Genomic DNA, 27,012 nt, shown 5'->3' on the forward strand with positions numbered 1-27,012 from the left:
CGTCACCTGCAAGTTAATCCTACACTAATCCATAACAAATGCAAAGCCACACATGTAGACATAAATGTAAAATCCAACGTTCTCCTCACTGTATTAATTTTCAGTGCTTACACCTAATCCGTCTTCACGGGTGATGATACTCACAGTGAACCTCCAGCACCTCGGTCGTCATGTAGGGTTTGTACAGAGACACGTGCTCCACACTGCAGGTATAAGCAACGCCATCATCCCGTTTGTCCACCTGGAACAGGAGGTTACTCTTCACTGTGAAGGATTTTCCTGTAGCGTTGACCTCTGTGGTGCCTACAGTGAGAGAGAAACACATGCAAATTAATGTAAAGAGCAATTGTTGAGTTTGAGTTGTTGGCGTATGTTTACATTGACACGCAGTACTGCGTAAAAGTGCTCAGAACATTTAACTTTTCTACATTTTGTCCCTTCGCGACAAACATCAACAGATTTGACTTTGATTGTGTGTGATAGACAAACACTCTTTTATTGTAGCACTGACTTTATGTTCAGGGTCTTCATCCAGCAGAAAGGAGGACCTCCAATATGGCATCACATTCCTGCCAAAACCCATGAGTAGCATATTAAGTAATCAAAACAGTGCTTATTTTAATTGAGAGAGCACATAGCTCTTTATTCGCGGGCCAGGATAAAAAACCTGGCCCTGCCAAGAAATAAAACACGTTCCATCCACCCGTCTGTAAGAAGGTAAGGCAAGAAAAAGTTTATTTTTCCCTTATCTTCTTCGTCTTCTTCATCCACCTACGCCTCCTGTTCTTCTTCTTATTATATTAGACCAACTTCGATGTTAGCACCACATTTGAGCTGAAAAATTGGACCTATCAAATCAATCAGGAGAGTTACGGCCCCTAACTAACATATACGTCCTCTAAACAAAGAGCGAGTGCAATTTTCCGGCAAGGGCGTAAAGATGAGTGAAAGCAGTGCGTTTTACTGCTTTCTGTGCCACTGAATAAATATAAATGTGATGATAGTTATATGCTCTATCGATTAATAAATGTCCTGTCATGATTGCGTAATGCGCTCCTTTGGGTTTTTGGCAGGATTGTTACATCAGACTCCAACCCATTCTCAAGTCAGTAGCAAGTTTTAATCCAGAATGTCCCGGTATGTGGCTTTTCCCCACTGACGAAAGACACCCCCACGGCATGATGATGCCACCTCCATGTTTCAAGGTGAGAGAGATCCATCAAGATGTTAGTTTTACACAAAATATTTCGGAAGTTGTCAAAAAAAAAAAGCGCTTTGTTTCACAAGTTTTCTGTGTCCACTAAATCTGCATGCTGTCCTCATAAAATAAACTACATTTTGTGTTTGTAATGTTAAAAAATAAAGAAATAACAACGAAACAAAACTTTCCTTGTTAAATTGTTAAAAAGGGAAATATTAAATTATATTTGAAAACTGTCAGTTGTGAAGAACGCTGCAATGTTATTTTCCTCTGCATCTCCTTTGAGGGAGAGAATCTTTGGCCTCTGAAAGCTGAGGCGAGGAAGAGAGAGTAGAGAAAAGAGAGGAATGTGAGCGTTGACTCGGTTGGTTGAGTGTGTTTGCTCCTCCAGGACCATCTCTCAAACATCCCACTCAAACAAAAACACACACTTCACCAGAAGACTGGGGGGAATTTTTGCAGTTGTTGTCACACTTTCACATATTCTTTTATTTTGTTTTAGTTTCATTCGCAGCTGTTCACTCTTAAAACAGTTCTAGATGTTGGTTCTGGTTTTGGTTGACTTTTGAAGATATGTTCATTATTGTTGCATCCCAGTTTGAAATTTGAAAAATTTCTGCGCAGCCTTCACCCAACACTTAATCTGGTACTGTCACAGATCTCATCAAACGAAGAAAATAAAAATTACCATTAGTTAGTGGTATACATAGCATGAAAACTTGCTTAGTTTTAGTTTTTTTGTGATATGCATCACCAAAAACTCAAATAGATTTATTTGCAATGAAACCCAGACCAACAACACCCTCATAACTTGGGCTGAGCTGCCCCATCACGTACCACTGCAGCTGCAGTCTATTCAGCATAACGATTTGGAATTTTAAAGTCTTAATATCCTTTACAATATCCTAATTTCTTAACCAGTTGTATGGAGATTGTCCTTTGCCATATATTGAATTATTACTAGATAAATCACTATTTTTAAAAGACCTAAGTGCTTAAATTCACAAAATTATTTATTTCGGTTAATAAGAACTCGAAAAAGCACACAAATGCAAAAGTAATAGCAGTACTCCCAAAAAGCCTCTACAATTAAAAAAAGAGCAAAATGACAAGACTTGTATCTAAAGACTATTGAATGTTCTGAATTTTGCCTATCAGTACAGAGATGGTAAAGGAAGTGTCTCTGCGGCATAAAGCAGAAATCTCTGCAGTGTTTACTTTCATTTTGTCAAGCCGCCTGCAGCACTGGAGCTGCAACAGAGAAGCTGTCAGCCTGTTTCAAGGCGGCTGCTGGCATCGCCAGAGAGCATGTCGTGCCAGCTTTCGTAAGAAACAGGAATGTGCCCAGGTGCATCTGCTTTCAACCAACGCCCAAGAGGCCAGAGGATCAAAAATCTGGCAAATTTAAGCACGCCTCTAATCAGAGCATTAGTACCTCAGCGATTGACTTAAAAGATGTCCAAGACCTTATGACCAAAACTAATTGTGAAAGATCTCGTTATGCGGTATTTCATTTGCTGTCCATAATAGGCAAGTTGGGGTACATTGTCTTGCCCTATGACACTTTGTGAAGTGGCAGGAAAGAATCTAGAACTCCCTGATGACTAGTTTTCCATTTGGCCTTATATAAACGTGATATAACTAAAACATGATAAATGGATGATCAGCAGCAAAAAAACAAAACAAAAAAACCCCCAACAGTTCAGAGTTGTTGGGAAGATGGATAAAATCAAGTACAGGATTTACTTTAAATTGAGGTGAACATTTCAGGAGTTAAAACCGTCCTAATCTTATAGCTACAATAAAATGGTCAAAATAATTAACCACATATAATGTCAAAGTATTGTGGTAAATTGGGTTGAGGATTTGTGATTAAATTATTGTTCAGATCATCTCTCCAACCAATCAGACCAATCTTAAAATATTTTGAAAGAAGGTTGCAAAAAGGTGGGTCTCTAGATGTGCAATGCTGGTAGAAACATATCCTAAATGACTTTAAGCTGGAAATGTAGCAAAAAATATTGACTCAGAAAAGGGGAAGTGGTGGGCTGTTTGGACGAAAGTCAGACTTTTTTTATTTATAAAACCATTGAAAACCTTTATTTCTCCCTTACTTCACAATTATGAACTGTTTTAAGTTCATTTCTTTCATAGAGTCTAAATAAACAACCTGAAGTTATACTCCTTGGCCTTGTACACCACATAATATAACTCTTGCTCTCTTTTTCCAGCAGCTGAACTGATCAAAGTTGAATTTCATATAAAACTCGTGATAACATGGTTTCTCATTATCTGAATTCAAATGTCTTAAGAACTTTCCTCGCCTTGAATAGATAATTGGAATTCATCTGTTTGTCACAAAGGAAAGGAAACTCTGTGTATGCAAACGGAGTGATGGTGGGTGGATTTTTAATCAGCAGATTACAATTTGAAGCAGAGCTGTCATTCAGTGGCACAAGAAATTTGTATTGCTCTGCACCCTGTAAACAAATTACTTGACTCTGGATGACAGTTGCACTTTGAGGTTTGTAAGGCTGTGTGCTTCCAATATACATTTTTGAAAAACAAATCATCAGAGCATGAAATAAATATGACATCTTTTAGCTATTACACCTGCAGTCGTCTTGGAGCAATAGAGGCTGGTCTCCCCCACCCCGCAGGGAAACATTTGACTGACAGCAGACACTGGTGGCAATGATCTTCCACAGAAGAACCAGTGGCAAAACATGCTGCTCCTAGCATATATGCACACCAAAGAAAGCTTTAAAGCGAAGCCTACAAAAGATTTAGATCCTGGAGCACTGATTGACATTCCCCATCTTTGACACTTTGACATGGAAATTAGGTATTTAAGTCAAGACCTCCAGTCTCTGCAATGTTCTATATCACTCTTTGTGAGGTGCACACAAGACTGTTTGCCCCAGCGGCATCAAACCCAGTGCACCCAAGTAAAACTAATAAAACATCTGTACACAAGACACCAGTCTGATGCGGATCCGTGGCGCCTGATTATTTTTAGAGTTATGGGGTTTACTTATCCCAGACGTACGTACTGTTTCATTCTTTAGAAGTGCAGCAAATTCAGTAAAAGTATGTCCATATGCTAGTATAGATTTCTGGGGTTAAATGATATATCCTAAAGTGCATTTTATAACTTTAAAGTACAAAGGAGATCATCTGAGTGCCTCTGGAGATGGACAGCATGTCTGGTTGTGTTGCTGTGAGCCAGCTCTCCACTGGCCTTTCAGGAAGCTACGTGCATGTCATTCCAACAGGAAAACTTCATATCCCAGCCCTTTTCCCATCAATCATCGTGCCATGTTGGCCAGACACAGACAGAACCACCAAGAAAAAGCTCTCTGGTGCAAATCTTCAATAAAGAGCAACTGTCACACAGAATCTCCACAGAAAGCTCCATTGTATTACAGATCTCTGTACTGCACTGCCTCTGTCATTAAGCTGGGGACCAACTGGTCTTGAATCTTTTAGTATTGAATTTGCTCATGTGTTTTCTTTCTGCACTTTTTCCAGCTGCAGAATTGCCTTTTTTATATTTTTTATTCATGTTTACAAACCTTTGCAGCTCAAGTAAAAAATGCTCTAATATTGCATTTCTTCCCATCTGATACTATAGCATACATAAGTCTGATTGCAAGCTGAGCCAGACTTCCATGAAGTTATTTGAACACATTTGAAAAAAATGCATCTTCTAGTCACACACACTTTTGCATTACAGCAATAGAACATTTGCAGGTGCTACTCAAATGTCAACATTACTTCATCTCATGCTAGGCTATGCAAATGCTCATCTGCGTTGATGAATATTCACTCACCTTAGTAGATCAAGTCCTATAAAGTCGTCCCAATTCAAGGTTATATGACATATGAAGACATATATTCTGACTAATTAAGAAAATACTTGATCAACTATAATATGTTGTATATAGAGCAGTAACCTTTACAGTATCTCCAGGTGGGTAGGTCATCATTAAAAATTTAAAAACGGGAATAAACATAAACTGTTTCAAACAACTCCAGTTATTATTTATTATTGGTATGGAGGTGATATGTAAACCTGGAAGTTGAGTTCTGACAATTAATCGCTTTAATGTAATTTGCATGTGCAAAAGAAGCTTGTGCGGGTTGATCACAAAAAAAAACGGATTTTGCCCAGGGGTCAACATCCTCATAAATTGGCCCCAGGCCAATGCAAAAGTAAATTTTTCCGCCCAAAATTCGCAACACAAAATTGTACAGGTTTCATTCTAAAACACAGAGCCACATCATGCGCTTTGAAATCTCCCATATGTGGCCAGTTCTGTGACATCCGTCAGCTTACAAGGACAGCAGCAATGCCCAGACCAGTGTAACGGAGCATGAATATAAGCACAAAGGAATTGCAGCAGTTGAATGACTTGACAGTATGAATGTCTTCTAGAGAGTGCAGGTTGTAAGAGAGGATACAGTTCTCTGTTAAATCCATATCACAGGCTTACCTTGGACCTCCTTGTCATTTCGGAACCACCGAATGTTGGCAGCAGGTTTGCTGTCTGATGTGATGCATGTCAGGGTGATTTCGTCTCCCTCCATGGCTGGCTTGGTAAATCCTGTGATTTCTGGCCGACTTGGCACTCCTGTGGCGCACCGGAGCATAAACAAGATTAGCATTCTGAATACATGTGGAGCACTAATTTGCTAATTGCTACTCATTTAAGTTTAGTTATCCATATCGTCCTTTGATAACATCACATGCATCATTTGCAGGATTCCTTTTGCAACTGGAGCATGCTTTTGTTTTCATTTAGTTAAGACTATTGAATTGGTATAGAGCTCTTAATCAGCTTCAGCACATCCAAAATGTTGTACCCAGAGACCTTAAAACGCCATACTTGCTCCCTGCATAAGGGATAGAATTTATAATCTAATTGTTTGCCTTGTTGGTTTCTTGGATATACTCCTGTATATATTGCTTATTGATACCATAATTACATCGTAATTTAAAATGTGCATTTGAAAAATCTAGTGCAGAAGGTCGCATGTGGAAAAACTGGTCACGCTCACCTAAAACAGTGAGGAAGGCCTTGGTTGTCTTGACAGGCATGGTGAAGAGTGAGCATGTATACTGGCCCTCGTCTGACAGGCTGACGTCATTGATTCTGATGGTGAGCTCCTGTGACGTGGCTCGTACAAGCTCAATTCTGTGATCCCTCAGAGCTGACAGGAAGGAGAAGCAGAATGAAAAAGAGCAGAGGAAAAAAAAAAAAGACACATCTCACTGATTAGGAAACCTATATAGACTTGGCAACCGCAGCTGTAGAGATACTGTGCAAGATTTCTGTAACCTTTACCAGAACAATGCTGAGCAAACCGTGTCCTAACCTATTTCAAAAATAGTTGTTTAGCTTTCTAGGCTGACAAGCTTATTTACAATCACGGAGAGTAACACAAAGTGTCAGTGCAGTGCACTGAAGTGGAACAGCAGCAAAAACTCAGTGCCCAAGTTATAATGTCTATTTTGATAATCAATTAGATTCTTGGTTTTTTATTTATAACTATAGCAACTGGCTCTGTTTGTGTCATTTGCTATCACAGTCAAAGACAACAGTCTCCAAATAAAGTGGTAAAAAAAACTAATTCATTTCATAAACTCGAAATTGTAGAACCATAGCAACGCAATAATTCGTTAGTGTCTATAAGCAGACACAAGCTGCAGCGCCGGTCCAAAGTTTCCATCCATTCATTATGGGCATAATTGTGATACCAATTTTTGGTGTTTTGTAACACATTTTTAATGTTCTTATACAGGTGTGAAATCATGGAAGTCACCAGATCCATTTTATTGGGGAATGTGTGCCAAGATATATCTGCCAAGCCCCAGAAAAATATCCCTGTAAAAATCTGTGAAAATATTTAACACTGGATTTAAAAATTAAACCAGTTCTTCTAGGAGAAAAACGGCCCAAATCCCAGCAACTATCGTGAGATGCTTGGGGAAGGATATCTAAAATATTTGATCCAAGTTAGACAGTTTAAAAGACAAGAGTTTAAAAACCACTTGAGGATTTCAAAAAAATCTTACTGAAATTGTTTTTGCCTTTGATAATAATAATTTTGCTAGTCCTAATTGAACTAAAACAGAAAAAAATAGTCTGGTTTAATTTCAGACACTGAGAAAAAAAAGTTATTTTCTCTTTTTACAAAATATTTGTGAGCATCTGGTTACACTACTCATTTGAACATTTTCTCTATAAAAATATTGGTGCATCTACATGCAAAAAAAAAAAAAATCTAAACCGATTTTTAAGTCTGAGCAAATCTACAGCTGCTTTTAATGTTCTACGTCCTTGCTAGAATCCATCACTCATTGAACTACATCCAAAAACCTACAAAAGCTAGATGTCTTAATTGAGTAAGGTCAGCCTGTACCTTTTATCCCTTTTTACACTATTATATTCAGAATAACCTTCTTCTTCTGTACGAGTACAAGTGAGCAACCAAAGAGGGCAGGAGGCAAAGTGGCTTCGTTGAATAAATTACACATTCTTAATCCTCAGTCCCTTTAGGCCTGGCCAGCTCCCTCCTGGGATTTTTTTCCCCCCCTATTTAAGGTAATTTAAACTCTGTTGTGCTGCACTCCAAAGAGAAAATCTGGCAAAATGCAGCAGGAAGGTTGCTGATTAGGATTTAAGACTGGTGGTAGGCCACAGCTGGCATTTGATTTCAAAGATACAAAAACAGCAGAGATGTAAATTACAGCAAAATGTAACGGGCTGACATGCTTATTAGGTTTTACACAGAAAATAGATAATTATCGGAAAGGCTGCTCTTTATCCTTAATTACATGTAATGATTGCTATCATATAATGACATGCACTTAAAGGGGACCAAAAGACCAATGCCTGGAAGAAGTTTCTTAATGGAGATTTACATTTTTATTTTGAAGAATAAAGAGCAATGTAAATAAATTAAATCTTCAAGCAATAACTCCAATTTATAAAAAAAAAACCTCGCCACTGGGCAGCCATCTCATTACTTGCTACGGGGTTTAAAACAAACATTTGATAGTCTTGCTGTAGCAAGCACCATTCTGAAACAAAGCTGTTGTTTGTAGTTAAGCACCCTCACAATGCAGCCCAAAATTGCCCAAAGGCTTCGGCAGAAAGCAGCAACATCTTTGGTGTATCCACAAGCTGGAGAGGTGATGAGGTCTTAGCAAACGCTGCACAGCAACTCAAGATACGGAATTATGGCCTGGGAGGATCAAACCTGCGAATGAGATGATACGCTCGTCCCGGCCTATATCCCTCTATCTCTGCAACACACGGAGGAAAGACGGAAAGAAACAAGCCAAGCTTTCTCCTTCCCAACTCCCCGCTCCTGGAAGCACAAACACCTTTTTGAGATGCTGCTAAATGTTTTCTGTGTTCTCCAACAGATTTGTTGATGGAAAGGTGCTGTTTTTGTTTTGCGACGAACTGCCAGTAACTTGTAAGCGTTTGCATGAAACATTTGCAGTTTCCTGCAGTAGGTGTGATCAGCATGAAATGATATCAGTTTCAACACATTTTGTAGTGCCGTCAAACGAGGATTAAAAGGCCAGTGCAACTCCCCAATGCAGCGCACACTCCCCTTGGTCTGCTGTTCCAATAAAAACAGCTACCATTTTCGATAATTACAGACCCAGGTTCAGTGTTGTGCTATTTGTAATTTTGGTACTCCATAGTGGCACATGCAGGGCCTAGTGGAAGTATTCATGTTTTTAACACGTTGTGGTGTGCGTTCGCATTCAGTTCCCCTGAGTCATTACTCTGTGGAGCCACCTTTCACTGCAATTACACCTGCAAGTCTTTCGGGGGTTGTCTAGACTGAAATTGTGTTTGCAAATAGCTCAAATAGCACAGAGCATCTGTTCACGTCAGTTTTCAAGGTTTTATCTCAAGTGGTTATAGGCCTGGACTTTGAGTAGGCCATTCTAAAACACTAATATGCCCTGATCTAAACCATACCAGTCTAGTTGTGGATGAATTTCTGCAGCTCCCCTAGAGTTGCAATGGTTTTCTTAGCTGTTCCTCTTCTTGGTGCTCTCCTTCCCCAGCTTTTTGCCTTTGATGGACTTGTTATTTTGCAATTGTGCCAAATTTTTTTAACTTTCAAATGACAGATTAAGCAGTGTCCAACTGAAATCTTTGGATATGATTTAACAAATATCTGAGGCTTTCACAGAACAGTAGAATTTAGGAGTACACATAGCCACACACTATTTCCATTTTTTTAACTTCTGAAATCAATCAATCAATCAATCAATCAATCAATCAATCAATCAATCAATCAAATTTTATTTGTATAGCACATTTCAGCAGCAAGGCATTTCAAAGTGCTTTACATCATTAAAATAAAAACAGAAATAATTAGTGAGAAAGAGAGAGATTAAAAACATAAAAATAAAAAAACAAAAAACATTACATCATTAAAACGTTGAAAAGCAGTTGGTGGCACATTTAATTGTACAAAAAACATGTTTTTTAAAAGTGAATTCACTTAAACCACCACTACACTGAATCATATTTGCTTAGCACTTAAAATCTGCATAAAATCCATTAAAGTTTTTGGTTCTAAAGAGAAAAATTTAGAAAAGCTCACAATAAAATGAAAGCACTGTGAAAAACATGTAATTCAGCAGAACTACATTAGTCTCAGAGCTTACAGAACACCATTTTCCCAGGATCTTACTGGTGTGGTAAGACGTTATTCTCAGTTTCATTGTATGTGCTTGTCATTGGAAGAATAAAGCTAACATCTCTCATATTCTTCTGTCACCAACTTTAAAAAGACCCATTATCAATGTCTGCTGTTCAATTGATGCTGTGTCTGTTCTTAAATACCAAAAGAGTGACCCAATGCAATACAGACGGTTGATAATTTCAAGTGACATTTAAAGCTAAAAGGATTGAGCTCATTTTCTGTAATTCATGAACATCACATTACTATTCAGGACTGAAATATATCCAAATGTCAGTTGCTGAAATATTGAATCTCATAGAAAAAATCCAAGAAAACCCGACAAAAAAAAAAGGGTGGCGTTGACCGACGCTATTTTGCTGAAAACCCAATGGCATTAAAATCAAATGAGTAAAAGCTTATATTGATCGAATAAAATGTACAACTCAAAAACAAGTATTGCTTGTTACTCAAATATCATGCGACCGGGACAACAAACTACTAGGAATCCAATCCTGACAAAGGGCCCAGGGTGTGGGTAGATCCGTCACAATCAGACCCAAATGCCACGGCTGACAAAGTTTTTTTTTCCAGGTACTTTGGGAAATCAATGTGATGAAAAGGTTCATTTCCCCCAAACCCTAGATAGCTCTGCTACTGTTCATTCTTCTTAGGCAGAAACATAAATCTGCACCCTGGCCTTGTGTTTGCTCCAGCCTTGTAGCATGGCAGCTAAATGACATGGCAGGAGTTCATCTTTTGTGATGGAGACCTTCCCAAGGTTGTCTCAGATCAGTTGAACTTATTGCCCCGGTTTGCATGTAATGTTTTATTTATTCTTCCCCAACAGAACTGAGCTCTACCTACCACAGTACCTTGTAAACCATTAGCTCCCGTAGGATTGTTTTTCTTTTTTGCATTTTGTTACAGGATAAACTTAATTTTTTTAACAAAACAAGGAAGAATGACATGATGCTTTCCAAATTAAGTTATTGCAGTGTGAAAAGTGTGGGGCTTATTTATATGAAGTCTTTTTCACTCTTTTAGCCCCAAGTAAAATTTGGCACAACAAACTGCCACCTATTTAGGTAAAAGTTCACCTATTTGTACTTTAACTTCATTGTTAAGACAGCTGTTCAACGAAGAACACAGGAGAGGACAAAGCAAACATGTGAGCAAAAGTCTGTTCAGAGACTCAATAAAACTTTTTTTTTTGCCTACATAAAATCACTGCGCGTCAGAAAACAAACATCATGACCACACCGCTTCCAATATAAAAAGTATTATAGCAGTGTTATGCATAATTTAATGTGAAGGTTTTATTCATTGAAAAATAATTTCTGTGAATCAGTTTATTTCCACATATCATGCATTATTCTGTTGGCTCACTGTTTTTAATTTCTATTTTTTTCAATTTAAACCATTAAAGAAAAAAAGAAAAAAAAAGTATTCTAGAATATCAAAATAATTAAATACAGTAAGAATGACACGTATTTTGAGATTTCTAAGTCGTGTCGGCTGGAGACAGAGAATCAAGAATATCAAAAATGACATGACATTAATTTTATTTTTATCACACAAATGTTAAAAAGTATTTCTAAGGGCCTAGTCGGAAAAGGTACATTTTAAGTCCATCTATTAGTCTTGGAGGCAAACAAAGAGTTGTCAGGTTCAGTCAAAATATTTTACATCTGTGTTCCCATGTCACCATTTTTACATGGCCCATTACCACTTTGAGCTAGTCTCAAAATGTGAAAGCACTAGCTGTCCTTCAGCAAGAACACAGAATCCTGGCAAGCACCCCCTGCCTGCTTTCCATCCATGGGCTCCACTCTTTGCAATTAGAGGGTGTTTGCTGCTGGCTGTGCTCGCTTGGTGGCTGTGTGGGTGATTTTGGACAAGTTCCAATTTTATAGTGGTGCAGGCAGGGGGCTCTTCTGCACCACACATGTGGCTACAATTAACAGAAGGAAAGAGCCTTGTTCCAGAGGGCCATTGTCACTGCCTGCTCGCTCAGAAATCCCACAGAGCAGATGCTACTCAAATTAGACTAATTTTCACTGCTTGAAGCGGTTACACCAAAGAAGGAGGAAATCTTTTTATGGCTATACATACACCTGATTCAGAGAGAAGGCAATGAGACTGACAATATTTTTGTGTTTCTCAGATCCTTAACATGTAAGCTTGTACAATTTGAGACCAATTTTTTTACATTTATTTCAGCAATCCAGTTAATTTTCCAAGTGTTTTTTTTTCCTGATCATTTTGATGATTACACCCTACGGCTATTAAAAACCAACATTTTCAGAAAATTCTTGTGTTGCATAAATTACAAAATAATAGTCTCTTAATGCATAAATGTTATGTATGGATATGTTATGGATATGTAAAGGTCTATATTACAGAGGGGAACATGGCTGCCTTTAGAGATGCCGAGGAAGTATCATAAACCCTCAGCAAATACAGTAAGCCACAAAACAAGCTGGTGGTATCCTAGTATTACTGGAAAGTTAAGTGAAAGGAAAAAGTGTGGAAGAAAATGATTTACGAGCACGATAAACGTGGAAGAAAAGCCTATTTAAATTGTGGGGGAGTTTACAAGTCAAGGTCTGGGATACAAGCTTGTTAAGCCACTTCTGAGTCAGATAAGTCATAAGTATCTTGTCAAGCATAGGTAGAAAAAGACTGGAGTCTTGCTTGATGGCCATCTTTCAAATGAAAGTACAATTTTTTCATTTCTGAAATGACTCAAATCATTTAACTTTTGTATGTTATTTAACTTTATTGTGTTTACAACTGAGTCACAAGTAAAAAGAGACACACAGCAAGAAGTTGGCTTTTCCCCAAGCAAACCTGAAATTATTCAGAATCCTTAGTTATTTAAAAAAAAAGTTATTATACATAATATGTGAAAATGAATTGTCGGAAAAGATCCGGTGTTTTGTTGTTCTTCACATTAGCAGTCAGCACAGAGTGCACGGTGCCATAATAGAAAATTCACATTTCAGTGAAGCTAGAAGTGAAATACTATACTTAAAAGCCCATTAGTCCTTTAAGGAAGACATTAGCCCTGGCCATGAGGCCCTTTTCAGCTTTTTTGTTCCTTGTAAAAACATTAACTGAAAAGCAAACACCACTTTAAGGAACAAACTCATGGCTTCCTACCAGTGAAAAATCTTTCAAAGACTTAAAATCAACAAGAATGTTGTGTATTCACCAGATTTGCGATTTAAATGTGCTTTTACTGGTGCTCACGCCTGTAATTGCATCCTTGGTAATTATCCTTCATTCTCTCAGGCTAATGAATGTTTTAATGCTCACATTAGAGCATTCATTTAGCACATAACAGCATTTTGATTACAACAAGCCAATTAAGATCAATTTTGCTTTGTGACCTTTATGATTCATTCTGAGTTCCCCAATTAAATGTCATGAATGATGAACCATGAACTAAGAAAAGATGGGACTGAAATAGAGAAATGGACAATGTAATAAAGAACGTTGATGTAACTTTGGGGCTGGACATAAATCTCCAATATGCATGTAATGTTTAAATAGTTAGACATCTCCACATTGCAACACACGATGTTGATGAAATTAGCCATCTCCCTTCCACTTGAATCCCACAGAATGTTTTTAATGATTGTATTATTCATATTCACCATATCTGATAAAAGATTCTGTATGCCTTCTGAAATGTCATTACCATTCTCGATAGCCTCACGAGCATTTTACCCTTTCCCCACAGAAGCCAGAGTGAAATAAATCATAATGAAGACAGCAGAGGACAGTTCTGTTCTCATTTGTACTGCTCAGTAATAATAACTCACAACAGTGGTAACTTAAAGTAGGGATAATTCAACAAAATCATATGGTCTGAATTACTTTTTTTTATTAGAGCAACCCACCAAAGCAGTGGTTCCCAGCAGTGACCACTAATTGGCCTAATGTATGAGGGAAGCAATGGCCTAACTATTACGGTAATTTATCTCTGTTTTCTCAAGTCTGTACGGGAACCAGCTCTTTGCCATAGTGTGATCTGGAACCTCTGAGGTGGTCACATTCAACCTAGAATTGGAAATACATAATGGATGAGACTGAGCAGCCCAAGGAGAAAGCTGGCATGATATAAGACGAGGAATATCTTGACCGTTAGATTAATATGCAGAGAGATTCTAAGTCACGACATCTCAGCTCAGTTAATATTCTTTCAAAAATAATAAGAATTACCGAAAGCTAAGCTGATTCTGGGATACCAAAATGATCCTTCTTTAGTGCAATCAGCTTTAATGGCCACTTGCTTAATTCTGGTATTCTTTACATTTCTAAGAAGTTTGTTTTGATTGGAAATGATGCAGGTACCATTGCAAGACAGTGTACAAAGGGTATCATTTCATTTCCCTTTTACAAAACAGACTTCTTATTCAGTCTTTAGACAGATTTTTTTTTTTTTTATCAACTGTGCATTGAACTGGGACCTCCAAGACAGTCACAATGATTTTATCTTTTTTAATCTTTTTTTTTTTCAAAATCTCTCTCTTTCTTACTGTTTATTCAATGTCACGTGCTGTTTTGAATTGTTTTATTATGTAAAGCACCTTGAAATGTCTTGCTGCTGAAATGTGCTATACAAATAAAATTTGATTGATTGATTGAATGATCAGCAGTTAGCTCCACTGCACCTAATACGTAATCCAAGGTCTGTTTTTAAATACTGCTTAAAGAGTGAGGCATACTGTAGTGAATGTAGCACCAATAAAAAAAAAAAAAAAGAGTTCTCAATACATTTGTGCACTTTGAAGGGGTTGGATGAATATAGCAGTGCATTTGTATTACATCTGTATGTCTGCTGTTCTGGCATGTCACATAATTGAGGAGCAGCCAAATACAGAATTTACAATTGGCAGACGTACGTTAGAATGAAAAACCTCAAAAAACATCAAAACAATCTAAACACAAATTGATTGACAGTCATCCTTGTCACCACTAGTTTCAGCCTCTGGCACAACTGCTTGCAGCTGAAACTCCTTTTCCAGAGGAGTTGTATTCTTCAAGTAAAAATTTATCTGACCTGATAAAAATATCAATTCAAACTGAAATCTGTTTAAAAGTCACTCATTCAGCATTGTAGGTTAAAGGGAACCTACCATGCTTCCTACCAAACAAGTTGGCATGAGTCTATAGTCAATATAAAATACATGTATTACATTTTTTGAACAAAAATCATTCTCAGATAATGAGATTTCACACAATCAGTTCTGATCGTTTTGAACTCCTTTCAGAATGAGCTGTTTTAGGGTTCTGTCACTTTAACGCAAATAAGCTGTTGCTGGCCACGCCCCCAAGTCAACGTTTAGACTTGCACTTTATGCATGTGAAAATGATTGTAGACAGATGTGCAATTGTACAACCATACATCTTTGATTTCAAGTCAGATCCAGAAGCAGAAGAAGGGAATATGTGTTTTGTAGTCAACAACAAAACATTTGCGATGGCCAGAAAAAAAGGCTGGGTGGGGTTTTTTAGTGCTTGGACTGTTTCTAGAAACAACTGAGACCCAAATGGAGGTACAAAAATGTGCAAAAAGTTAATTTTGCATAATAGGTCCCCTTTAAAGTCAACAAATCAGCCTCACTTTTAAGCTACTTACCGTCTACTCTACCCTAACCTTCAATGGCATTTGGTGACCAAGAAGTTCACTAAGCATATTTTTATTTTTAAGAAAATTTTATTATCTTTAAAAATATACATTTCTTTAACAACAAATAATCTGTTTTACTTATTTGATAAAGAGGAGTTGTAATTCTGACCATTTATTCTATTGGTCAAGTTGCAGAAGCTGTTGTAAAAGCTACTTTTTTGTGCTTGCAAAAATAGCCAACTAGTTCAAAATTGAACAAATTATAGACAAGTCAAAGATCAAATTTTATCTTATGTTATCATATGACTTTAGACATAATGGAAACTAGTCCCAAGGAAATTTGAAAGAGCATGTTAAAATTTCTCACTCTCACCTTTTCTTAACGTAAAAAACACATCACGGCAATTGTCCTTTACTTTCATACTAAGCTAGAGGGAATAAGATCAAGTAGATAAAAAAAAATCCCAATCATTTCATTAGCATATAGAACCACACATCAAAAGTGTTAAAAAGCCTTTGGTGTTGAATCTTTCTCAAGTGACAGAAGGGGACTGTTATAGTCACTCAAAACAACTGTACAACATGGACAGATAAACTACGAGGACTGGAAGCAACAGGAAAAAGTGATATGTATCTAGCAGATACAGATAATTTAAAATATTAAAACTGAGAGTAGGGTAATGCATCATCCCTGCCATAATCGAATCTACTCAGTGACAAAAACCTAGTCAAGGATTGCTATCACAGAAAGTGAACAGATCTGCCTTAAACTCAACAGTTTCATGTTAAAATGAAAGTCAGCATGAGGTTAAATGCAGCATTCTTCACTGGCTCGACAAGAGGCCAAAACAAGTAAGAGGATAGTTGCAGCTCTATGCCAAGCAATTAACTGGTGATTTGGCACAGCAGAAGTATCTTTCCAGGTGTCCCACTTTGTTCTACATATGAATCTTGTGTCGTTCAACGCCTCCCATTTCTCCTGATAGCCTCCCAGGCATCGCATTTGTTGTGCCAATAAAGCTTTTTATTTGGCTGTGGGAGACGGAGAGGAAATGTTCCCGCACTTTGATGTGTCAACTCCTACTCTTATTAACAGCATTCATTTTGTCATCGTCATTGCTTCCGAGTTTGACCTGTAATATAAATTGTTAAACAAGATGAGCAAAGTGGCGTCATTCATTTTGTTCTTCAAGCTCAAACAAGGATTATGAGTTCTTTCTAAGAGGAATTATGAAACATCCCTCATCTAGTTTGGATTATATCATGGTGCCTGATGGACTGAAAAAGTGGGTAAAATTGTCTGATAATGTGCTAAACTGGTTCAGATCTTCCTCTGTCCACTGGGGCAACTTTGTGTGTTTTGACAAGTGAACAAAGATCACACTCGAGGTCTCTGAAGGTTGCATTCTTGGGCCACTTTTATTCAATATATGCTTGTCTTGGCTCAAATCAAATACTACTCGCACATCTCTTACCCTTTGTGTGCTTAGGATGCATCAGTGAGTGGACAGAGCACAAATGCCTCCAGGAAAGACACATATTTTGCTCCTAAAAATGCATGGTTAGATTTCAGCTCTCAACCAAACTCAAAGAGGCTAAAAACCACACTGCATGAAAGAAAGCCATGTGTAGTTAAGGACTGAGGCTTGAATTTTAACAACCACAAAAAGTCTATAATAGAATAAGCCTCTTCTCATAAAACAAACGTTGCAAGAATAAAGGCTTCCCCTTAAAAATAGAGCACAAAGGGTGCCGCGTGTTGTAAAAGTAGAGCGAGGCTATAGTTCTCTACGCACTCATCCTGGGTTCCATTCCTGACCCCGAGACCTTTGCTGCATGTCTTCCTCATTCTCTCTCGTCTCCTTTTTTTAAATGTTCATACAGCTTTGTCTTCTCAAACCCCCAGTCAGTTGTGACCGCTTGTACTGAGCCAGAATCTGCTTGACGTTTCAGCCCGTTAAAGGGGAGCTTCTCTTCTCCACAGTCCGCTACATGCATGCTTGGCCTGAAAGACTGCTCTAAAGTCAATGACGCCACGCAAGCGAATTTCCTGTAAAGCACTCTGAATTATCTCGTGGCTAAGATGAACTTGCGTCAATCTATAACATAGAATAATATGTTTAGGAGAGGAACAGGTTCTGTTCTTTGATTTCTACTTCAGTCCACATCCTCAGGGCACACCCACACTATTCACACAAGAGGATCTGTTTAAGATTCAGTTAACTTTCATTTAATTGTATTTGGAAGCAATTTCATCTAATAAAACACCTTAGACCTCATTATTAAATCCAATCAGTTGTGAGGGAGGAAAGTATTTCTTCAAACCAGACGGACTCTCATTCTCCTGGTTTGCTGTGGCATCTTCCTTTCCCCATCAATTGTTATTCAAAGGGAAAGTTCATCTTCAATCACCGAACCAATGATATTGTATTAGCAGCAACAGCAGAAATGAAATGGGTAATATGCTGTGAGAAACACTGATAGATGAGCACCCCGACCCTTACAAGACCAGTCCTCCGTTACACTCCCTTTCACCCCAATTCTAATTTATCAAATCCAGACTTTTGTCACCTTTAAATTGGATTTGGCTGGCGAGAGCGCATTACTTTTCATCCAAGCTGAGGCCATGTTTCACGAGGTTGCAACACTCCACTTCCAGATCAGAGCGATATCAAAACAACAATACAAATTTAGGGCAGCATAGACACTAATTAAGACCAATCATCTCAACATCCACAGGCACTACAATGTTGTAAACAGCACAGTGAGTGCTGCGTGATTACAAAAGTGCAATACAAAAACAGTCTATTCCTGCTTAGTCTGCCCCCTGGGACATCAACAAGATGAACAAGAAAAAAAAAAAAAAAGAACATGAAAAGTTTCTTCGGCATTAGGAGTAATGAATGCGTTTCCCTTTTATCGTGTCTGTTGTGTATTCAGTCAAACTGTGCTCGCAGGCACAGTTTGACTGAAAAGACGAGACATATTCAAACATTCAGAGTTTTAAAAAAGTAATTTGAAAAGATGCTGATGCAATTTAATCTGCTCCAGACATATTTATCACAGCTAAACATTTCATCAGTTTTTTTTCCCCCTCCTCTCATGTTTGGAAATATCACTCACCTTTCTTGTCCCCAAAGAACAGAGTTTGTTGTGCAGGGTTTGACCACTGGAGGGAAGTGTTATCATTGTAATCCACACGACAGGTCATGTTGGCTGTGCCCCCCTCCACCACCGTCACATTCTGAGTGATGGGGAACTGACCCTGGCTACCTGTGGGATTTGTAAAACACAGCTTGAGAAAATTGCTATAACAAGAGCCAGTTACATATTGCATGTTAACATATATATTTATTTGTTTTAATTAGATCTTTTCACTCCAAACTAGAATCAAACTTTTCTTTACGCCCCAACGCAACAACTCCGAGTTACAATATTCTCCCTCAGAATATCACACAAAGCTTTAAACAGCCATCGCGGCTAAAGGACTGATGTTAGTTTTTCTCGTGACAATAGTAAATGTTAGTCACCCAGGCTGCCTTCTGTGTTGCCTTATTGCAAGTACCTAATTGGTAGCATGGCCTAATTAGAGGTAGTCATGTTCTGCTGCAGAGTGTGGATCTGCAGCTGGGTGGTAAATTGACACATAATCCCAGACACCATGGGCCTTCGATCCAAGCGACCGCCGTGCCCCAGAACAGCCGCTTGTTGCAGTGTGCCGAATACATCCAAATGAGACCTAATCACCCAGCCTTGCTGGATTTTACCTTCTTATTCCACATTTGTACTTGTCGTCTCAGAAAAGTCCCCCTAATTACATTGCAGGAGTATTTTTATCCTGTGTGCTTTTTATTAAACTCTTCCTAGCTACAGAATCACGTCTTAAACTAATACTCTTTAGAAGGAGGTGATTTTTTTTTCTTTCTTTTTTTTGAAGCCCAAATCCTCCCTTTTAAGCATGTCAGGAAGCAACAGTTGCATTAGAGCTCTTGAATTTGTGTCGAGGTTGTTTAGGACCGACAAGCTAAGGAGATTTACATGTTCCTCTGGATTTTGTGGATCTGCTCTGCTCTCCGTGGGTACACCTACGTCCCTGGATTTGAAGGTGACATTGTCTGTGCTACAGTTCACCGCAGGGACTTTCAGCTTGGGGAGCAGCTGTCTGCCTCATTAGTCCCACTCACACATGGGTGCAGAGGACGATGGGAGAGCCAAAGATCTGTAGACCTTCCTTGACCTAGATTGTACCGATGAAGCCAATCGTCTGCTGGAGGTGAGGGGAAGCTTGACCATGAACGGTGATTGAAAATCAATCCATCAGACCCGTTAACTCTCTTTATGTGCTTATTTGTTTTGGCATCAAGTATTTAAGGGACTTAAATACTTAAGTAGACTTAAATAGATTTCTCAGAAATCTCTTTTTTATTTATTCCCCCAATATAAATCAAGTTATTAAACATTGTGAAGTGGAAGGAGGATCACACAAAGTTTGCCATTTTTAAAATAAAAATCTAAAAAGAGTGGCATGCATTTGTATTCAGCTCTCTTCACGTTGGTACTCCAAAGTGAAATCCATTTAGTAAATAGATTTTACTTGTGTATATTTTATAACAAGCCTCAGCGAGAACATTTATGAACAAACACATTAGACGGATCAGGGATAACTTTGTGGAGGACTTCAAAAAAGAATTATGTTAAAAATATATATATATTAAAAAAACTCATGCTTTCAAGATCTCCTTGAGTACTGCCCAAGTCTTCATTCATAAATGAAAAACATGGGATAATTCGGGAGGTTACAAGACATAAAACCAAAGCATTTATTAAAGAATCAGCCACGATGATAAAGTACAGATCGTTGTATTTTACCATCATTTAACAATCTGGAGGATCTTTAAAGTCTCTATATGAAACAACTCTTGAGAGGACAACTACTAGTAACACACTCAACCAATCTGACCATATGGAAAAGCGGCAAGCAGAATTTTTACTACGCAGATCACATGACACCCTGAACACACCATCTACACCATGCAGTATTGTGTTAGCAGCATCAATGTAAGGGGAAGCTTCAGCAGAGACAGGGAAGATGGTTGGAGTTGGTGGGAGGAAGGGTAAACGAAATACAGGTTTATCCCAGAGGAAGTTCTGTGATTCACTGAGGTAGAAGTTTACCTTTCACAGAGCAACAGACTTATATTTTCACCCAGTTACCATTGAATAAAATGGCTAAATAAATCAAAGTCTAAAAATATTCACCCTCTTGGATATTTTACTGTTTTTATTGCTTTCACAAATCAGTTATGGGCAACAAAATGAGCCTTTTTCGACTATTTTTTACTTTTTACAAAGAATCCCATTAATATCAATGTGAGAACTGATTTCTAAAAAAAATAACAATTAAATAAAATATTTAACATCATATAAGGAATTGCATATCTACCCCGCTGCCCTCACAAGCCTATGTGAAAATATAGACATTTTCATACTATTGGCTTCCAAAGCCATTTTCCAAACTGCTCAAATCTCTTCAAAGACTCATCATCACCTCCACTGCCTACGTACAGACAGGTGACAAATTAAAGGGGAAAGAAACAGAATCACGCAGAGCTTCTTTGCTATAGCATGGTTTGGGTTCATTTGTGCTCCCAGGTAGGGTCAGGACAAATCAATACAGTTTTTTTCTTTGTGATCACCTTTACTCTGCGATGAAACATCTCTGTCCTGATGGGAGTGGTCTCTTCCAGGATGAGAATGCCCCTATCCATAGGGTCACTGAATGAATTGATGAGTGTGAAAAAGGTGAATCATATATTTTTGGTCTATGGCGTCTCAAGAACTCAACTAAGTTGTACACATGTGGCAGAATTCAGCTTGAAGTGTCAGAATTTGACCACATGCGTCTCCTCTGAAATGACAAAAATGGCCCACGAGGGAGTATCGTCCTGCTTCGACTGCATAAGTCTAACTACTTGAAATGTGGAACTTACAGAGAAACTTTATGGAAATAATTTGTCTGTACATAAAAACTGTCAAATACACAAAAATGCAAAAAAAAACAACAAAAAACTTAAATATGCATTATTGTATTCAAAACAATGCTATGAATTCATGAAAAAAAAAGGTAGCATATCATTCCCCCCCTATCAGTACTGAAATGTGTTGATTGCTACATTGTGTCTATGGTTGGAGTCTTTTTCATGGCTGTAAATATATGCAAATAAAGTAAAAAAAGACATGAGATACAATCATAACTTTGTAGCAAAAAAAGAAACCAAATTATGCCACAGCTCTATGCAAGAGTTGAATATTTAAGCCAACAGTTTACACTGTATTTTTATACTAATGTTTTCAGAAGAGAGAAAAATGTGTTCATCTTATGATTTTCATTTCTAAACTAAATAGCGTCACACGCCTAAACTTCTTGGAGACATTGAGAACCTGTTACAGCTGGATGATTGACAGGAAAAACGAACCTAAAAAGAGAGCTGTCAGCCAAAACGGTAGAAAGGATGAAAAAAAAAAAAAAAACTCCTTTTAGATTGTTTGTACCTTTATAGATGAAGTGCAACAAAAATGGACAGATTGTAAAAGGGAAGCATTTAAATAGATCAAACAGGATATCAAAGCATCAGGATGGAAAACTCAAAGCAAAACGCATCAAAAAGAAAAAGCTCAACGACCGAAAAGAAAGATAAACGGAGTCAATAAGAGCATTAAGGAAAACATGACTACAACGGTGGATGAGTGGATGAATGCGAGACTCAGGAAAAAAAAAATCAGGAACCTGATTTGTTTAAGCAGATTATGCTTAAATATTTATCTGGTGCCGTCACAACGCAATACATATAGATGACTACCTAAAAAAAAAAAGTTCATACAGTTGCTGGTTATATGAGAATCTCTATTAATTAAAAGAGAAATTCCCATTCCGTCTCCTTTTAATTTCTACTAATTAAAAGAGGCGAGCCAATGGTAGTCAGCACCTCTACACTGGTTCTAATTAAAAGTAGCTTTAGCCATGAAGTCATTTTTAAAAAATTTGCATGGACCCAGCCACTGCACGAGCATAAAAAAACGTTTTCCAGGAAAGGAAGATCCAGAAAACATCCAGATCTTAGATTTTAATGAAAACTTTTGGTGAAATTAATTTAAAAAATAATATCATGACAAGGCTAAAAATGATACAAACTGTGATGTATTGCTTCATCTAAAAAAAAGTGCTGATATTTGCCATCCATTATCTTCCACTTAATCTGGGGTCGGATCGCAGAGCCAGCATCCTGAGCGCAGAGACCCAGACTTTCTCTCCCCAGTCAGTTGGGCCAGCTGCTCCCTGGGAATCCCAAGGCGTTCCCAGTCCAGCGGAGAAACAAACTTCTGACCCCATCTCTAAAGGAGAAGGGCTAGTAATTGCAATAACCTCATTCATTTGTTTTTTTTCCAAGCTGCAATTCAAAACTATGAAGTAAAATAGTTCTGTGTCGCATCTAAAATGGTTTCTGTTGAACATCCAATAAAGTAGTAATTGCATTTTTTAAAATGTATTTTCTACAGAAAAAAATATTGCTACAGATTTCTGTGATGCAATTTACAATGCATCACAAAAAAATGAAATTATTACAATATTTCCTGAACAAATGAAATTCATAAAGTACTTTGCTTTTATTATCTGCAAAAAAAAGCACAACAAAATTTTGAGAACAATAAGTCCATAAATGAGTACATACTTCAAATATGCATAGGTATTGATCAGAAGTACAAAAATAACAATCCTGCTGTATTAAACATGTGCTTCTCCACATGTTTAATACATGTGGATTAAACATGTATTAAACATGTGGAGATGATAAAATCAAACTTATAATTTAAATATGAAATCATTCCAAGATGTGGCTGTGTGTGTGCATATATATATGCACACACACAGCCATATATATCAGATGTATATATATATATATATATATCTGATTCGATTAAAGTAGAAAAAGGCTACGCCAGTAAAAGCTGAACCTGGCAATATCACCATGAGCTAAGAGATTATAGTCCACACTCAGGTGGGCCACCGGCACACTGATCATCAGTCACAATGTCAGCACACATGAGATTAGTCAAGCTGTTTGCTGTGCTTCACACATTTAGAATGCTGCTGACACATCTCTCTATGGTGACATTAACTTTCATACGGAATCAGGTGACGCTTTCCAATGAATCAAATATTTACTGCACTGCTAAAATACGTCAGAATGTAAAGCAGGTGAGGAGATTGCATCTTGGCTGTAAACAAAATATTTAATGATTAGATTTTAAAGAGGAACCATAGGAACAGATGTCAGCTAGCACACGGCACAGACTAAATGTAGACGCCGCTTCTTTCTGCGAGGGATAAAGTCTGTGCAGCAGGTGCAGTGTGCAAAAAATGAATACAGATGTTTAAAATGGCTAGCAGTTGAGTGTACATTAGCAATAAACTGTTTCATTTCATCTCAGATGAGCTCTGGCTCTTATCAGAATGCAGCTCAGACCATAGCCTGATGAAATCTGAGCTGGGGCAATATTAGATACAAAGAATCTGATACTTATGTTATTGATTCTGTTTGCTTTGTGGTCTGATTCTGTATGCAGAAAATGTGAGGCTACACCTCGAGGGAGGGGTAAGAAAAAACTGACGAATGGTTTTACATGGACGGCTTTATAGCTTCTCTCTTTGTGCCATTTTATTAGGCTTTTGTGGGGCATTTTTGGAAAATGTAAGCATAATGAAACCCAGCTGTGTAAATACATTTACCGAATCATCTAATGACCAGTGAGCCATTGCATAAGAGAAACAGTATGAAGAATATCTCTGTTTAGGAGAACAGAGAGTTAGTGGAGGAAGAATGAGGCTTACCACCCCAAAAACCTTTCTCAGTTTCAGCTGACTGCACCAAATAATGGAAAGCGGTGGCTTGATGAATGGCTGGAGTGCAGTCAAGCACACCACTGCAGAATAAACTGTAAACTGAGCGGGGGCGAAAGAAAACAAATAACTCAAAATATAGTTCCAGAAATGCCCTCATTCATTAGGGATTAATAACAATGATTCATTTTCCCGTGGAATGATTTCCAGGCAGTTATCAAGCAGCAAGTTCACCTCTCGTGCTTGATTTTTGCAGAGGCTTCTTTGCAAATAGAGGTGTTGGATGTGTTGGGCTCCACTCAGCATACTGATGAGATGTAGTAACTACATCGCCTGCCAGTGATAAAATTCTATGAAAGATCCTGTTTACACAATTCATCTCTTTTGTCAAATTTCTAAAAAGGGTCATTTAATACTCTAAACCCTTTTTAAGCCCTGATTGATCAAACGTAAGCATTAGAATGTGACTTTTTCTTTTTTTAATTTTTTTTAAAATCAAAACACAGAAAAAACAGCCGTGTTCAGTGTCACGTTCATAAGTGGAACTCAATTTTTGATCACTAGCAACTTAATTATGTGGATTTTTACACGATGAACTTGAAGTGGGAGCAGCTCACACTCATGGGAGAAGCTGACATTATTTGGCAGTAAACAAAAGACGTCCATTGTGGTGGAGCATTATTTTGTTTTGTTTTGTGGCATTTTTGTTCCTGGTGTTTTACTTTGCTTTAGTGATGGATTCACATAACAGATTGCATTAAATACCCATCACATAATTTTAATCATGTGGGATATTTTCAATTTAACACCAAATCAGCTGTTCATCCTGAGATGTTGTATCTCTCTGCCCTCTAACATATTTTTTAGGCTATCAATGACTCATAAAATACTGAACAGCTTAATATGCACAAACAGATCTTGATGACAGTGGAGGTTTTGGAATTGATTTCATTCAGCATATTGGATTATTTTTATTCAACCAAAAAGTTGTTTGGGATACAAAATTAGACTCTTGAAAGTGAAAACGGTACATTTTTAAATAATGCATGTTTTTTTAAATAATTTTTTTTAAAAATGCAACGCTGAAACTTAATCCCCTTCTCAATAATCAATGAAAACATTGTTATTGAAACTGCAGTGCTCAAACCCTAGCAGAACAAAAAGCTTGCTAACTTTTTGCATCTACCAGCATTTTGACAAATAAACTTTGCTTATTTAATCCAAGTCTTTAAGGTTAGAAGGCCTCCAGCCAATATTCTTAATCGTTAGCTCCCTCCGCTTATTCAGCATCAAGATCAAGACGGGGCCCTTCAGGGGCCAGTCCAAATTGTTAACAGTTCTAATCAGAAGTACCATGTTTAAATAAGCACCATGTTTTTTTGGTTACTCCTTGTATAGTTACAGGGCCTGGCTAGTAAACACTAACCAATGACATTAACAAATCAAAGATGAAGGAAAAATATAAGTTAATGTCAGAAATAGTTGCTGGTATAGAAGGATCCGTGATTTTATATCTTAGTTCCACGTATACTTAAGCCAAAGTTATTTTATTGTGTTGCTGCATTTCAAAAGATACCCATTATGAAAGTAACTGGAGTAACAAAGCTAATGCTCACACGAAAAACTAATTGAAAAGCAAAGAATGTTATTCAGGAGCTGTTGAATTAGACCTTGATGACAGCCGATGATTAAAACTGGAATCACTTTGGAGTTTTTGTCAGTGTGCATTATCTATTGCACGACTTCACTTCAATGTTTCATAGTCATAAAATGAATCTTACAATGACTACTGTCAGCATGATAATGCAGCATGCCACCAAGTTTAAACTATTTCAAAGTAGTTTGTTGAGAAATGAATTCACTGGACTCCAACGGCCTCAATAGTCAATAGTTTTCAGTCCAGTCCATCTCATGTGTTGGCACAGGAGTTTGCATAGTGGATGTTCAGTCTGGAAATCTACAGCAGTTGATAATCATGGCCAATATGGACCAGAATGTTTGACACCAGGTAGCATCTACGCCACAAGCAATAAAGGAAGCTCTCAAAAGAACTTCCCTTGGTGTGCATAATAAGTGAGCGTTTATCCTAATGTTCTGGTACATTTCCAAGTTTAAAGCTAAAACAGTTATTTCCAAAGTCCAAAAAACTACTGCCATCAATGGATCCATGAATGAAGGTAGTCTGGTTGCCATGGTGACTGAATGCACGCCAGAAAAGAGATTTTTAATGGACATTAACATCATCTTGTTCGTATTGTTGTTGGTATTTGCAAGGATAATACTTCACTAGTTTAATAAACTCATTGTCAGAGATGAAAATGAAAATATCCTTGTTACGTCTATAGGAAGGGTGTTGTATAATACTTTGTAGTCTCACGACGCATGAAACTCATCTTAGCCATTGCCTCAAAATGTTTGACATAAACCAGCATGAAAAATGTATATGTCCACCACAATTTTACATGTTACATAACTGTTACATCTAGAAACCACTGATCAGACCCGGAGTCAGAATCTGTGTATAATGATGAACTCAGAGCTGAACCTACCGCG

The 27,012-nt window shown here is 37.6% G+C and overlaps 1 protein-coding gene across 4 annotated transcripts in view; it reads right to left on the reverse strand.

The window, feature by feature from the left end:
- Positions 1-27,012, reverse strand: part of LOC103474999 (cell adhesion molecule 2-like) — a 153,467-nt gene that overhangs the window by 15,147 nt on the left and 111,308 nt on the right. For all 4 annotated transcript variants that reach the window (XM_008426348.3, XM_008426346.3, XM_008426347.3 and 1 more), the window contains 4 exons: positions 18,684-18,833; positions 6,263-6,415; positions 5,698-5,835; positions 145-303 (listed from right to left, as the gene is read on the reverse strand). In XM_008426348.3, the coding sequence (XP_008424570.2) occupies positions 145-303; positions 5,698-5,835; positions 6,263-6,415; positions 18,684-18,833 (600 nt within the window). The remainder of the gene's footprint in view (positions 1-144; positions 304-5,697; positions 5,836-6,262; positions 6,416-18,683; positions 18,834-27,012) is intronic.

This window comes from Poecilia reticulata, chromosome 13, assembly GCF_904066995.2.
Source record: "Poecilia reticulata chromosome 13, P_reticulata-male-v2, whole genome shotgun sequence".
NCBI lineage: Eukaryota > Metazoa > Chordata > Actinopteri > Cyprinodontiformes > Poeciliidae > Poecilia > Poecilia reticulata.